Source organism: Silene latifolia, chromosome 3 (assembly GCF_048544455.1).
Source record: "Silene latifolia isolate original U9 population chromosome 3, ASM4854445v1, whole genome shotgun sequence".
Taxonomy (NCBI): domain Eukaryota; kingdom Viridiplantae; phylum Streptophyta; class Magnoliopsida; order Caryophyllales; family Caryophyllaceae; genus Silene; species Silene latifolia.
The window spans coordinates 13,452,516-13,468,650 of record NC_133528.1 but is presented as its reverse complement, the minus strand read 5'-3'; the positions used below and the strand labels follow the sequence as shown (position 1 = coordinate 13,468,650).

Sequence of the window (16,135 nt, the reverse complement as noted above, 5' to 3'; positions counted from 1 at the left end):
GGAGGGTTGCTCAAAGAAAGGTACAAGCAATTGTAAAGTCGAGACTAACAATCAGAAGCCCCAACTAAAATTAAATCATGAAAAAAGAGAAGAAATGTACCTATTATTATTTGGTGGGTTAGAACAGGACTGAATTGTATAAATCCTCTACAAAATGGAGACTACATATCAATATGAAATTGAACTCTGTGATGAAAAAAATAGATTTTGTTATGTTTTGAAACAATAGGGGAAATGAAACGAGTGAAATTGTTAACTTTATAGTTTGATGTTGAAGAAACTGCTATGTAGGAAGAGATTTCCGCCATTATAGGAGGCTCTGAGCTTGGGTATAAGGGATTTGAGTTCCAACCTCCAACTCGCAGAATGGCAGCAGGTGCTGATTAAGCTTAATACGAGAGCGGATTCTTTGTCCCATTTCTGTATCTAATCTTGTGTCCTACATGAAAATAGGATAGAGAATCCATAATCAGCTAATAAAAAGGTAGATAAAAACGAGAAGTGAGACAGAATACCTTGCGACTATCCCAAGCCCAGTAAGCCAGTAATGGGCCAGGGAACGATCCTCTACCGCAAACCGAGCATAGCAAATTTATAAAGGAAGATAAAAAAAAAAAAAAAAAGTGAAGTGTGTCAGACAGCCGTGCAACCATCCCACGCCCAGTAATGGGCTAGGGAACGATCCTCTACAGCAAACCGAGCAACCAACTGATCACTGGCAGCCGTTAATCACGCTCTGATCGCACGGCTATTGGTTCATCAACCACATGTTGCTTCCTGCCTCTGTAGATCTCAAGGATACAGAGGTACGAGCCTATAGAACAGATCCTGTTCAAGTAAGGTCGTGCTAACTCGTCATTGATGGATCCCTATAAACATGAGCAATTGAATCTACTTTGTTGATGTGGGAGCTTACTACTCTCTGTCACTCTCCTCAGTTTATATTAGATCCTCTTCAAGTAAATAAACAGCATTTATACATATTATGCTATATAAAATATGCAATTTGCAACCCATTAAAAGTCTAAAACTCTCAAAGAATATACGGTATGTCAACGTGTTCAGAAGAAGAAGAAGAAGAAGAAGAAGAAGAAGTGCTACCTTCCTGCATATCCTCTAACCTGCTTCGAAATAGCCAGAGCAATTGTCTCAGCTTCTTGGAAGATTAAATTCTGCGAATAAAATCAAGTGGTCATTGAATATCTTGAGAGTCACAAACAAGTAAGAACATTGAAGAAGTGCCTCATGTGATTATACTCCGCTTCAATAAGCTCAGAAATAGCGTACATCATCTGAGTTCATGCTAGAAAAACACTCCTCAGGGGCATGGTGTTAATGTGTTTTTTCCTCTATGTAACACCCTACACAAACCGATATTTCGGCCACCTTATGCTTTGATAGTGTATTAGTGTCGTTAGTTTACCGACATTTCCACAATTAAAATTGGGTATGCATTGTGAAGAAGAGGTCAAAAGTGTTAAGGAAATAAGCTACCAACATGAAAAGTAACTCAAATATAACATGTCAAAAAGAAGTGACGATCTGGCGCATTCGGCAGATATTTTCAAATTTTGCCCTTTCAAAATTTTCCCCATATGATACGCCCCAATCTGAATGCAATCTACATCCAAGGTCAACATCAGCAGTCCAAATATTGATTCAACAAGATCCAATCCAAATCTGAACATCCCTACTTGGCGGTCTGATCATGATCACCAAATTGATGGTGCCATCATCATCGTTATCACCATCACCATCACTAGCATTATCATTATTATTAAGAACCCAATAATCATAATCTTAAATTTTCGCTAACCTGAATTCAGAGAGCAGGTGTTTCTTCCATGCCATGCTTCTTCATCAGATTAAGGATTCACGGTGATCGAGAACAAGGCTTTGTCATATGATTTGGAGAGCGAGGTGGTGAATGACTGAGAGAAAGATTACGGATATGTCCATTCATAATTTTCATATAGATGAAGGTCTGGGACGATTTTGCAGATGTAACCCTTTACAAGACAAACAGTAACCTGAGTAATCTTTAGATATACAATTTACAGAGAGAACATTCAAGCAGCCATCTGCAGTAGTATCTTATTTACTCCAATGATCTTCTAGAACCAGGAGTGAATATTTGGCCAACAGCTTCAAGTGCAGAAATATTCCAGCTCTCTGCATGTCTGACAATCTGTTACAAGGATCACAGAATATCAAATTGGAGAGCATAACCCTCATTCTGCTCATGAAATCTAAAGTCAAGTATTTGTGCATATAAATAGACTCACTTTATATTCGTCATTTAGATCATAGATATTAGCAATAATACCTCTACAAATAAGGAAAAGATAGCACAATCAATCAACCCCACAAATCAAGCAAACACAATCAATCAGTGATATACTCAATAATGTAATTATAGACAAAATAATGTATAGGCTCCCTTTCCCATCCTTAATTAGACTACCTCTCATCTTATATATACCTAGATCATTAGCATTGTAAATCATCAGTTCATATATACAAATAACACCTTCTTACATGGTATCAAGGAGTCACAAGAAATCCTCTAAAAACCCTCTCTCAACCCGTCCCACCACCACCTTCAAACGCAGCACTCCCTTTGATTTTTCCACCGCACAATCAATCATGACCAACCCAGAAAACATGATTCCCAACCCGCATGAAACCACCAAACCCTTGATTTCACTCAATTTGAATCACTGTGTAAAACTAACGCCGCTCAACTATGTCTCGTGGCGATTTCAACTTGTCAATATCCTCTTCGGGTACAGCCTATTCGGCTACCTTGATGGATCCACCGCATCACCACCACCCACCGTCACAGGTTCTGACAAAACAGAACAACCCAACCCCGCATACCTCTCGTGGCTCAAGCAAGATGGCTTGATCCTCGGGGCTCTCATGAGCACACTCAGTGCCACGGTTCAGGCACTCATCGTGCGTGCTACCTCGGCCAAAGAGGCATGGGACATACTCTCGAGCACCTATAACAACCCTTCTCGAGCCCATGTCCTTCAACTTAAAGAACGATTAAACTCAATAGTCAAACCCGCTGATCAAAAGATCAGTGACTATATGAACACTTTCAAAACTTGTATTGATCAATTGGCTTTATTGGGTACAACCGTAGACCCTGATGACATAGTCTCGAAAATTCTTCGTGGGCTTAATTACAATTTATATAAACCAGTTATTGATGCCGTGAGAGCCCGTGACGATTCGATCTCTTTCGAACTGCTTCACGAAAAGCTACTGCATCATGAAGTTCTATTAGATCAACAACCACAATCCGACCTATTTCAACCTATCGCTAATGCTTTTTTCACAACAATAACTACCGTGGTAACAACCGTCACACCACCAATACACCACAATACAACCCCGCTGCCACCCCTGCTTCCGCATCCACACCAGCAACCCCACGCCCTTTTAAAGGCCGTTGTCAGTGGTGTCGTCAAATTGGACACGTCATTGCTAACTGCCCGTATTTCCGCCAAAAATACCCTCTTATCACCTTCCCTGCTCCACCCCAACGTCAACCTCAGTACACCCCTGCCCAAGCCCACACGGCAACCACCACTCCTCTTCCCAACCAAAATTCCAACCCGAATTATCTACTTGATAGCGGAGCCTCGCATCATGTAACCCATGACCTCGATACCCTTGCGCTCCATTCACCTTACTTTGGCCCGGATGACCTCGTTATTGGAGATGGCTCGACATTGGATATTGCCAACATAGGTTCATTTCAATTACCTTACTCTTCTCTTAAATTTAATAATGTGTTACATGTACCAAAAATTTCACGTAACATACTATCTATCTCGAAAATATGTCATGATAATAATGCTTATGTAGTGTTCTCATCATCTTCTTTTTTTGTTAAGGCAATTTCGACGGGCAAAACGCTTCTCCAGGGCAAGGCTAAAGATGGAGTTTACGAGTTGAGCAACACGCAACCAATGGCCTATTTAACCAAGAAAGGCTCAACTCACCTTTCATGGCATCATAGACTAGGACATCCTACCTTTGATGTAATGAAACATATTAATAAAAATGCACCATTTCCGATTACAAATTTTTCTTATTGCGATTCTTGTCAAATTAGTAAGAGCAAAAAACTACCATTTGCGAACTCAACATTTAAAACCACGGCACCCTTAGAATTAATCTACTCGGACCTATGGACAAGTCCGGTACTATCTCGTGAAAATTACAAGTATTATGTTGTATTTGTCGACCACTTTAGCAAATACATATGGCTATTTCCGATTAAAAACAAGTCCGAAACCACCCAAGTTTTTCTTCGCTTCAAAGCACTTGTAGAGAAATATTTCAACAAACCGATAAGACAATTCTTTTCCGATAATGGTGGAGAATTTCAAAAATTAAATCCCGAACTACTTAACAATGGGATAAGCCATTTTACCTCTCCACCTCACACTCCCGAACATAATGGGTATCTTTGAAAGACGTCATCGACACATTGTTGAAACCGGCCTCGCATTACTCGCCCACGCTGATATACCCACCAAATTTTGGCCATTTGCATTTAGTACGGCCACATATCTCATTAATCGTCTTCCTACTAAAACATTAAATGGTGAAACACCGTACTTTAAGCTACATAATACAAAACCCGACTATCACAAATTACATAATTTTGGATGCCTTTGCTATCCATGGCTAAAACCATACACAAAACATAAACTAGAATATCGCTCTACACCTTGCATTTTCGTTGGCTATTCATCCACCCAAAGTGCATTTCATTGTCTTGATCCCAAAACCAATCGAATTTATACGTCTCGACATGTCAAATTTATCGAGGATGAATTTGCATACCATCGACTACTCCAAAAGGAGCCATTACCACCGACACACAATGATCCCGAAGAATGGTGTTCTCTTGTAATTCCTATATTACATACATCTCTTACTTCGCCACTGTCACCACCACAAGCACAACAATCCCGGCATCCCATTCACTCTACTTACACTCGTCGACCCCACACTACGACACCTACATCCACCACCACGCACCAACCACCCATCAACCCCTCCACTACCACGGCACAGCCGCCAATTACTCTCTCCACCCACACGCCACAATCCGCTTCCACTCCCTCTACTCAATTACCACCCGACAACTCCACTACAACCACTCAACCATCGACCCAACCTAACAGCGAACCCACCCGCACTGTCACTACCCGCTTAACCAATAACATCCGCAAACCCAATCCTAAATACGCCAAACTTGCTTACATTGGGCCCGCTTCCACCTCACTGCCCAAAACAGTCAAGCAAGCGCTCATCCTACCCCAATGGCGTCAAGCCATGGAAACTGAATTTCAAGCACTAACAAACAACAAAACCTGGACGCTAGTACCTCGTCAATCATCCCACAACATTGTTGGTTGTAAATGGGTCTATCGCGTCAAATATAACCCCGATGGAACTCTAAAGCAATACAAAGCACGCCTAGTTGCTAAAGGTTTTCATCAAAGACCGGGAATCGACTTTAATGAAACCTTCAGTCCAGTAGTAAAACCCACCACTGTTCGACTTATACTCTCGCTCGCTGTCACCCAAGCATGGCCCTTAAGACAGCTCGACATTAACAATGCCTTCCTTCAAGGTACACTAACCGATGATGTTTACATGGCTCAACCTCATGGCTTTGTAGACATGACCCAACCTAACTCCGTCTGTAAATTAAACAAGGCCATATATGGCTTAAAACAAGCTCCTCGAGCTTGGTACACTGAACTCAAAACTTACCTTGTCACCTTTGGTTTTAAACAATCCATTTCAGATTCATCATTATTTCTTTTAAAAACCAAAACAACGTGTCTTTACATGCTTGTCTACGTTGATGACATAATAATCACGGGACCAAACCCTCAACAACTTCAACAATTTATAACACAACTTGCTAAACGATTCTCTCTAAAAGACCTAGGACCACTCTCCTATTTTCTTGGAATAGAAGTGACACCAAACAACCTTGGCCTTCACCTCAACCAATCTAAATACATACATGACCTATTACACAAATACAAAATGTCCGAAGCAAAACCAAATACCACACCTATCGCTACTGACCATCACCTCATTCGTGAAGACCACAAACCTATTCACGAACACTCTGACTATCGAGCAATAGTTGGTAGTCTTCAGTATCTCTCCCTCACAAGGCCGGATATTGCCTTCACAGTCAATCGACTAGCCCAATTCTTGCACCACCCCACTACCACCCATTGGACAGCTCTCAAACGTTTACTACGATACCTTCAAGGCACCTCCACGCATGGAATCCAACTATACCGTACCTCACCTCTTTGTCTTCACGCATTTTGTGATGCAGACTTTGCTTTGGCGATAAGGACTCGTTTCTCTCTACCTCTGGCTATGTCATTTACCTTGGTCGTAATCCTATCTCCTGGTCTTCCAAAAAACAACGAGGACTCGCCCTATCTACAACTGAAGCCGAATTTCGCGCTGTCGCTGCTGTTACTACTGAAACACTATGGCTTCGAAATTTACTACTTGAGCTTGGCATCACCATAACAAAGCCACCCGCCGTTTATCAGACAACATGTCGGCCACTTTATATGCCAAAAATCCGGTCTTTCACTCCAGAATGAAGCACATGGCCCTATCATTCCACTTCGTTCGTGAACGGCTCAATTGGGGCACATGCGCATTCAACACATTGCGGAAAGGATCAACTCGCAGACGCACTTACCAAGCCTTTACACAAGCATCGTTTCCTTGACCTGCGCGACAAGATTGGCCTTCGACCCCCTACGTCCATCTTGAGGGGGAGTATTAGCAATAATACCTCTACAAATAAGGAAAAGATAGCACAATCAATCAACCCCACAAATCAAGCAAACACAATCAATCAGTGATATACTCAATAATGTAATTATAGACAAAATAATGTATAGGCTCCCTTTCCCATCCTTAATTAGACTACCTCTCATCTTATATATACCTAGATCATTAGCATTGTAAATCATCAGTTCATATATACAAATAACACCTTCTTACAATAGATAGTACTTCCTTCGACTGCAATGAGAGGCCTCCATGGAAGTTTTAAGTAGGTCCTTCCGGAACAAAAAACAAAGAAGATCGTCAAGCATATTTCGAGTTTCGAATTGATACCACAATTGAAAAAGCAAGAAAGTAGTGGTTGTTCGTCTATTTAAAGTATTTCTTGATTTGTGATGTGTAAATCAAGAGAAAATGCATGCCCGTCAACTTAACGTTACAAAATTGACTTCTAAGGTATTGAGGTTTTCCCAAGGGTGTGCGAGGCATCATCCCACATCAATAAAAGTAGTGGTGTTGCATACTAGGGTTATATGGACTAAATTTTCAGATGAGACCTCAATTGATTTGTCATCTGACTCCCTCACTTGCAAAGTAAGTACGACTCATATAAGAGCTTAAACCCTTAACGGAAGGCACATTCTTGAAGGTTACATAATTACTCGGTACTATTCTAACCTATTGGCAAAAATTTAGGCAGGCCAAGGAATTATTGCATTTAAAGAAATAATTTTATCTACATTGTTTGCTTAAGAGTATTATTACAGGAACCGAGGACTGGGAAACTCTAAGGAAGGAATAGTTTTATAGCAGAAACAAGTACCTCAGGCTCCAAGTAGCCAAGACAAAATCTCTGTCTGAATTAACACTCTGCATGTGTGCCACCAGAACAAATCAGAATTAAACACACAGTAGGTAGTGTTTGATGAAAGCACAAACTATTGAAGGGAAAAAATCAGGCTCATGCAAAAGATATATATTATACTCGTATTATAACAGTGACGGTTCTAAGTGCTTCGCTAATGTCAATGACCAAGTAAAGCTTCCACTCTACTTTTTCCTCCATTCTCTAACTCATTTCATAGTGAGCTAGTGAACTACCTAATCTTTGAGGTAGATATACACACATGTCCAAATATATATGCCATTACTGGTAAACAAGAATATACATTGATCACATCGTCGGATTAATATGACTCAGCTTATTACACTGATAATAGGAATAGTTGAAAGTTCTTATAGGTGGAAATGAACAAGGTAGTGATTGCATGAGTGTAATGATTAGAGTCGGACAAATGAACTTAACACTTCTCGTGTTTTTGCTGACTATATTTCAACATCATTTCATTTTATAATCCTAGATTTAGACAATTTATCCTGAATTTTACTTGTAGTCTGATGATGCCAAGATAACTGGCCCAAGCCCGACCAGTTTATCAGCTCTAGAGTCCGGAGACATCTACAAATACGAGCTTTACATTTTGTGATAGCACTGCGCAAGACTGAACTTGGAAGGACAGTGTTACACTGTCAACAAAATCAAGATTATAAGACGCCATAAAATTCTTCCAGCAGGTAAGCACGTTCTCACTACTTCATGACCGTAAAGGGTAGTAGACTAGTAGTTCAAGAAAAGTGCAACCCAGTACGAAATTCGCAATGATATGAGAATTACAAGGGCATTAATACAATCTCTTAGCAGGAAATTCGTACCTTTTCTATACTTTTCAATACAATAGAGGGTTGCTCAAAGAAAGGTACAAGCAATTGTATGTTCCGTGAGTACAACTCTGTACCTGATTAGCTAAGACGGTGTCAATAGGGTCCTAAATACTTGCTAGTACACATCATAACTCATAAAAGTAGACAATGTAAAGCTGGGAAGTTCCATATGAACAACACCCACTTCCAAAGACAAAGATGGTAATAAAAAAGATTCAATGCAAAGCCAAGAGCGACGAGTTAATATAAAATTACCGCGAAATTTTATGGTTGGATCCTCAAAGAGACAATCACCAGCATAAATTGACGAAGAAAATGTTCCTGAATCGACCAACACGAAGTGATCAGTTCACATTTGGGATCTTTTTGAGTTTTGAGTGTCTGTTGTCCAAGCACGCATTCAAGTGTATACTATCAAAAATAAAACGAGTATGTCCACTCAATCCTATACTATCCAACAGGAGTACCACAAAACTGACAGCGTATAGTCGCGTACAAACATGGCAACTGGGGTTAAATGAAAGACAATGGCCGGAGCATATCGTAAAAAAGAAGATGATCACCTGTAACAAAGTAGGCATTGTCATAATCTGATTTGAGAATGTCCAAAACATCATCCACCCCGGAAACCGAGAATTCCTTTTTCTCTTTAGTCATCACCTTATCCATTCTACATATAATCAACAGCAATGCTGACCATTAAGTAAAGGGCAAGTCTAGGATAATTAAAAACAATCAGTTTGTACAGCAATCGGTCTTGTACCCGGCCATAGGCGAGAGTCTTTGAGATATTCATGACGGAAAAAATAAGTGCAATCAAATGCTTCAACTACTAAACCAAGATTAAAGCATGAAAAAAAAAAAAAAAAAAAAAAAAAAAAAGGAGAGAGAAGTACCCATTATTATTGCCAGAAGAGAAAATTCTGAGGACTTCTGTGACACCAGACACGGCGAATTTGAGAAGCGAGGGTGTTTGATTCTTTGAATTATTAGTTGGCGGGTTCGAACATGATCGAATTGTATTAATCCTCTGCAAAAATGGAGATTATAGATCAAAATTAAATTGAATTGAGTGATGAAAAGTGGGTTTTGTTAGGTTTTGGAAAATTAGGGGAAATGAAATGAGTGAAATTGTTAACCTTATAGTTTGATGTTGAAGAAACTGCTATGTAGCAAGAAATTCCCGCCATTGTAGCAAGAAACTGAGCTTGTGAAGGACTCTCGAGTTCCAACTGCCAAGTTCAACTGACAACTGGGGTTGATCAAGCCTTAATATGGGTGCGGATTCTCCGTCTCATTTTCCGTTATGATATTTACCCATTTATTTTTAAAGTTTAATATTTATGTGTTCAATAAAAAATGCTCGCCCACAAAATGAGACACAGAATCCATAATTGCTTAATAGCTATTGTTCCGGGTGTAATTCCAGAGCAAGTATAGTTACCACCCGTGGCTTGTTGAATGATGTCTTGAGTTGGATTCTCCTTTGGTCTTAATCGTTCCTCTCGGCCTCTCCCCGCAACAATGAACGAACCGAGGGCTTGGCTTTGTGCCAAGCGTACTCACTCCGACGCTCAAGTCGAAAACTTAAAGGATAAGTTGTTACTTGGTCAATGTATATTGTAGAGAGATAAGGAAGATATTACCGGATGAATAGTGTATTTAGGTTTAGTTGTGTTTTGATGATCCTTTCCTCAATGAAGGTTGAGGAGTATTTATAGGCTTTCACCTTTTGTCACGTGGTGGCCAAGTGGCCAAGTGGCTAGCGGTGGAAAGATCGATCTACCCCTCGGAGGTTTCTATGGCGGCCGGCGGGCCTGTGACTCACCGCCGAGGGGTCTTGGATATGAGTACGCGGTATGTGCCCCGGGCGCAAGTTGTCATGCCGAGACCAGTGACCGGCCGATGGGGTCGATCGGCTAGGCTATCTAAGTCGTTGACTTGTTTGTGGATATCTTTGACCTTGCTCAATATGTTGACTTGGTCAGCGGTGCAGAATATGCCCCATCAATTTTCCCCCAGCGTAGTCTATGCCGTGGTATGGGCTCCGATGTACGTTTGAGCGTATATTCTGCGTAAGTATTTTGCGGAAAATTTCTGCATCGGCTTCTTCTGCGGCGGCTTCTTTTACCTCGGCCTGGTCTTTCTTAGGCCGTACCATATCCCCCTCCACATGGATGTGTAAAGGGCATCCGATGTGGAAAAGAAAGTGACGCCGGTCGAGACCAGGATTGAGTGTGCTTGGTTGTTTTTGATTGCCCCGCCGGCGCTACTTAGCTTGGTTGACCATGATGCGGCGGAGAAACGGATGCTTGGGAATTTGTTGAGGAAGGTGAATAGGCAAGGAGATATGAATAGGCGTGTTGAAGACGCTTGGTTCTTTGTTGCATTGATTGACGTCTAACTGTTGCAACGATTGACATTCCGTAATTGCATGCCCGACACGTGTCCGCATCTTTGATTGGTTGACGCCTCATGGGTCATTCGGCGATTGGTCCTTCTTTATGGGCTTTTCCCTATAAATAGGGCAGTTATCCTGTGAAATTGGCCACCAATTTCATTCTCCAAAATTTTCCTCTAAACTTTCAAAGGCTTCTTTGTCTTCGATTTCTCAGAGTTGTTACTCCGGCGAGTGTTTTCTTTAAGGTAAACAAACAAACTTTCCATTTCTTAATTTTGTAAGTCTTTATGGTAAACATGTCTTCTGCTGATGCCGGTCCTAGTAAACCGACGCGGAGGGGTTCCCCGTCGCGCCTTGATGAGGAGGAGAAGTTGGACGTCCTCCTGATAAGGCCTGGGGGCCCTAGGTCTCCTTCCCCTGAAGTCGATCCTCGGATTTTGGAGGAATGGGAGGATGACTCTGATGTCGATGATGACGCAGACGATTTTGGTGATGATGCTGAAGAGGCTCGTCCCAAAGAGGTGAGGCGGTACGTTATGGATCACGGTGACGCCTGCAAGGTACGCGTTGACCGAGCTTGGACACGTAAGTTTGCCAGTTGTTCTGGTGAGAAATTTTAAGAGGGTCACTTCTTCTTTGGCAGGGGGTACAAGATTGTTATCCCTGAGGAGGGCCAGGCCGTCTGTTGCCCTCCGCCGGGCCATACCGGCGTATACATGCGACATTTGGAGTACGGGCTCCGGTTTCCGCTAAATGAGTACGTCGTGGCCATCATTAAAGCTATGAACGTCGTTGTGGCCCAACTGTATCCGTTGGCCATGAGGACGATAGTCGGCTTCGTGTGGCTTTGTCTCTTCAAGGGGGAGGCCCCGACGGTAAATTTATTCCGCCGGCTTCATTATCTCCAGCCGTCAATCTCTGGCCGCGTCGGTTGGTACAGTGTGCACACGGAGAAAGGTTATGTCTCTGTTGACAAACTTACTTCTTGCAAAGACTGGAGAAATCGGTGGGTGTATGTTAAGGTGCTTGGATGACTATCCGCCGCCCCTCTCCTTTCAAAGACCAAGTGAATTTGCGGTGTGAGACTAAGGCGGAGCATGACGGATGGGTCACCGGAAGAAGCTTAAAATGGATGCCAAAGAAGGTCCTTCTTAAAGAGGATGAGAAGCTGGCGATATGGCTTTTTGAGGCGGACAAGGGTGGGGTGTCGAAAAAATGGATTCCCCCAACGCAGATCATTCTTCAGGATGAGCCGCTCTGCCATGTCGGCCTCATACCGGCCCTAGCACAGGGTGAGTGGGGTCGGTGTGAGGCCCATCACCGCTCTTAATGTTCTTGTTTTTCGAACTTCGATTTATTTCTTCTACTTAATTCTTGCTTTTATTTTTTTTATTTTTTTCGCAGACCACTTTGGACGGGACTTGTCTGAGGATATCCTCCGGAGAATGGGGCTGCACAAAGACAAAACCGTTGCTAACCTGCACCCCAAGGCTCTGGCCCATGACCGTAGGACGTCGCCGAATGATCTTATGGACCAGCGGCTGAAAAGCTTGAATGCGGTGGAGGCCCAGGCGAAGGTTGTTAGTAACATGCCGCGCCATACTCGAAAAACAAAGCCTTCGGCGGTGATGGCGTCGACATCGGCTCCACCTTCCATCCCCCCTGTTCAGAAGGAGACGGTGGAGATCGTTTACATCTCTAATGGGGATGACTCTGACGAGGAGGAGGGGTCTCCCCTTGTCCGTAAGAGAAAGCAGACAGCTTTTACCGCCGCCGCGTTGCCTGCTGGCCGACGAGGAGATGCGCCCTTCGGCCAAGAAGGCCAAGCACGGTCGATCTATCCGGTGGCTCGGTTTAGCCGGTTCATCAGCGCTGCCGATGACAGGCTCTTCGGCATGTCGACGTATGTTGATACTGATGCTTTCTTTAAATTTTGTAGATCAGTCGCTGTCAGTCGCCGCTCTTATTGAGCAGCAAGTGTAATACTCCGTATTTATAGTCTTGGGGGTACTCTATCGAGTAGCCCTTACTCTGTCGAGTAAGGGCAAGTTGCGCAGATAAATAGTTTCTGACCTGTTGGGCACTCGATCGAGTAGCTGGGGCACTCGATCGAGTAGGGGTACTCGATCGAGTACCTTGGGTACTCGATCGAGTGTCCCGGTTTATCGGGGAGTTTTCTCGGGTTTTGTTAATTACGCGATTAAGGTATTTAAACCAATTCGTCTTTGTTCTAAATCACTTTTTACAAAACCTAAAACCTGTTTAAGAGAGAAAGCAACTTGTCTTCTTCCTAATCGCGTTCTTGACAATTCCCGGAGTTCAGACGGTCGGTTTGCATCGTAGTTCGTGTCGTTGGATTCCTTGCGTCGAGGGTAAGCTTTTAATGTAATTTATATAATGATTTGTTAAGATTAGTGAAACCCTAATTTAGGAATTGGGGGTTTTTATGAATAGTAATTGAATAGTGGTATCTATGTGTTGTATGGTAGGAGGAGAGTTCATAGAAGAGGCGTTTTGAGACAAATTGTAGATACCGTCTGCGTGTTGTGCTTTCCAGGTAGGATTTCCTACTCGGTATTAGTCCCATAATGGGATATTGGTGATGTCTTTGTAGTTAGTTGATTGATATGATGATTGTAATTGTGATTGTGATTGTGGTTGTGTTTGTTGATGGTTCTCGAGATGCGTTCTCGGCCGAGTGGGGTCACTTGCGGGAGTGATCTCACGCCCTAGTTTCGCCTTCGTGGAACCCGCCACAGAAGGGATGTGCACATTAATGAGCGGGGTTATCGCTCGTACGATGAGCGGGGCTTAGGTGGGAACGGCGGTCCCCCATCGCGGGTAGGTCCAGTGGACGATCGATGATTGAGATGGTTGGTTGGTGGGTGTGTGTGTGTGTGTGTGTGTGATTTCAAATTTGTCTGTTTGTCTTATTATCGTATCTATGTTGATTGTGTGATTAGTACGACCCGGTGTTGTTTTGTAACCTGCGGTGATCCATTCGGGGATGGTGAGCAGATATTAAGCGGTATAGAGATGATATCTTTGGGATAGTCTGGGATGGCCACGACATGACGATAGAGTCTTCCGCTGTAGTCTAGTTTTATTTACATTTCAGTTGAGCTCAGACAGTTTGGAATAATGTATTATACTTTCAGTTTGGTTTCGAGGATTGTACTTATTCATTAAACTATTATAATAAATGTTGTTTCTGTTTTGTCTATTTGATTATCATGCCTCGGGCAACCGAGATGGTGGTGTCTTCATACCTGAGTGGTCCTGGTAAGGCACTCGGAGTATGGGGGTGTCACAAATGGTATCAGAGCGACGATCCTGAAACCTGTAACCAATGAACTTAATGAACATAGAGAGAGTCAATTAAAAAGAACCCGGGGTAAAAGTTGTAGGAGCTAGTGCAAAGGCTTGGGAGACGTCCTAAAGTCGCAAGGGGTCGCCCTACAACTTTGAACCGGTCACGGGGGAAAGTGTTTGTCGAATGTATGTGTGCTTGTCTAACTTGTGCAACAAAGTGATGAAATGTGTTGATTGTTTGGTGTTGAAGTAGGAGGTTGAGCATGTGAAGGAAAAGTAATGTATGGTTGGAATAACATGTTGAGTGTTTACAATGTGGCTTTCATAGCATGATGAATCGATTTTTTTTGCTGATAAGTAGAATAAATGCGTAGCATATAATTTATGATATCATGCGGTTTTTATAAAGTTAGCATGTTAGTATATGACGTATCATGCGGGTAGCCTTTACGTATTAGTGATACTTGATCGAGTGAGACTAACTCGATCGGGTGGGTTTTCGCGATTTTGAGTCCGAGAATCGCGTTTTAGGGGCACTCGATCGAGTAGCTAGGGGTACTCGATCGAGTAGAAAATCACTCGATCGAGTAGCCTAGATACTCGATCGAGTGGGTTAGTGATCGAAAGGTCCGTTTGGTTACGGAGTTTGGGTACTCGATCGAGTACATGGGGGCACTCGATCGAGTAGCCCGTTACTCGATCGAGTGGGTTTGGATACTCGATCGAGTAGGTCCTATGCAGCGCGTTATCGTGTTTTGAGGTTTAGTACGCGTGTTTATGTTTATCCCTTTCTTCTATAGCTTCAAGATGCCGCCCAAGAGAAATGCTTTGTACGCGAGAGCTGAGGTTATGACTACGGATGACATCGTTAAGATGTTGGAACACCGGACGCTCTTACGAGACCCCGAAGAGAGTGAATGAGGACAAGGATAAGAGTAAGGAGAAGGAGGTTGATCATGCTAAAGTCGGCCTCTATATTGCAAGGTTTAACCCGAAGGAGACAAGGGAGTTGAGGAGCCTAACCATCTTGATAGTTGGGTGAGGGAGATGGAGAATATACTAGATTTAGTTCGTCCGATGAGATGAGAGTGGATCAGCTGCATTTTATCCGAGGGAGGCAGTGGCAAGTGGTGGGATTCGGTGAAGGTGAGTGCTAAGGAGTTGTATACCAACCAAGGGTTACCTGCTATACCTTGGGAGGAGTTTCGTAGGGTCATGAGGAAGGAGTTTGTGCTTAAACATGTGAGGAGTAAGTTGAGGGAGGAGTTTGATAAGTTTAAGATGACTCGCCGAGATGTCTGTGGGTGAGTACTACAGCGATTCAATGAGAAATCTAGATACGGCCGAGGACATGGGTTTGAGTGATGAGAATCTGGCTTTGAGGTTTGAGAGCGGGCTAACCACGAAAATTATGGATAAGTTACCCGTGGGAGTCCTTACTGATGTAAAGGAAGCGTATGAGAGGGCTGGGAGAGCTGAGAGACTAGTGGAGATGGCGCAGGAGAGGTCGGGTGGTGAGAAGAGGAAATCGGAAAGCGAGGGTGGTGGCCAATCTAATTACAAGAAAGGCAACCACAATCAGTCTAAGGGGTTTTCTTCGGATCGGGATTTAGTCTTTGGGGCTTCCTTTGGGCGAGGCCGAGGGGTGTGAGTAACAGGGAGAGTGACTGCTTTGGATGTGGTGGCGTAGGCCACAAGAGACATGAGTGCACGAGTGCACCGGATCTTTTCGAGAGACTCGCACAGAGCTTCGCGAGCAACGCACCACCGGATCATGGCCAAACCGGGAGGTCGAGCTACCGAGTAGAGGCAACCGCAACGGCGGTAATTCATATC

General features: G+C 43.1%; 1 protein-coding gene, 1 long non-coding RNA gene and 1 other non-coding gene across 4 annotated transcripts; all 3 read right to left on the bottom strand.

Annotated features, from left to right (window-relative positions):
* Positions 1–627: 627 nt before the first annotated feature.
* Positions 628–846, bottom strand: LOC141650419 (small nucleolar RNA U3). The gene has a single exon (XR_012546455.1). It is a non-coding gene; the product is annotated as a small nucleolar RNA U3 (small nucleolar RNA).
* A 254-nt stretch (positions 847–1,100) lies between these two features.
* Positions 1,101–2,316, bottom strand: LOC141645935 (uncharacterized). The gene is made up of 3 exons (XR_012545231.1): positions 2,286–2,316; positions 1,817–2,188; positions 1,101–1,172 (listed from the first exon to the last, which is right to left on the bottom strand). It is a non-coding gene; the product is annotated as an uncharacterized LOC141645935 (long non-coding RNA).
* Positions 2,317–5,833: 3,517 nt separating this feature from the next.
* LOC141645934 (uncharacterized) lies at positions 5,834–9,913 on the bottom strand. Of its 2 annotated transcripts, none has more exons than XM_074454082.1 (7): positions 9,726–9,913; positions 9,483–9,616; positions 9,150–9,256; positions 8,842–8,907; positions 8,578–8,660; positions 7,688–7,734; positions 5,834–6,870 (listed from the first exon to the last, which is right to left on the bottom strand). In XM_074454082.1, the coding sequence occupies exons 1-7, from the start codon at positions 9,774–9,776 to the stop codon at positions 6,780–6,782; spliced, it is 579 nt and encodes a 192-aa protein (XP_074310183.1). In that variant the 5' UTR covers positions 9,777–9,913; the 3' UTR covers positions 5,834–6,779. The 2 variants fall into 2 exon arrangements, with proteins under 2 accessions (XP_074310183.1, XP_074310184.1); XM_074454083.1 differs by having other exon boundaries at positions 6,778–7,139.
* Positions 9,914–16,135: the final 6,222 nt, after the last annotated feature.

What these genes read in the sequence shown, in the direction of transcription:
- LOC141645934 (XM_074454082.1), bottom strand. Translation starts at nt 9,776, where the DNA reads ATGGCGGGAATTTCTTGCTACATAGCAGTTTCTTCAACATCAAACTAT. An exon ending in CTTCAACATCAAACTATAAG is followed by an intron (nt 9,617 to 9,725) that starts GTTAACAATTTC and finishes CCATTTTTGCAG; the next exon opens with AGGATTAATACAATTCGATC. An exon ending in CAATGCCTACTTTGTTACAG is followed by an intron (nt 8,908 to 9,149) that starts GTGATCATCTTC and finishes TGGTCGATTCAG; the next exon opens with GAACATTTTCTTCGTCAATT.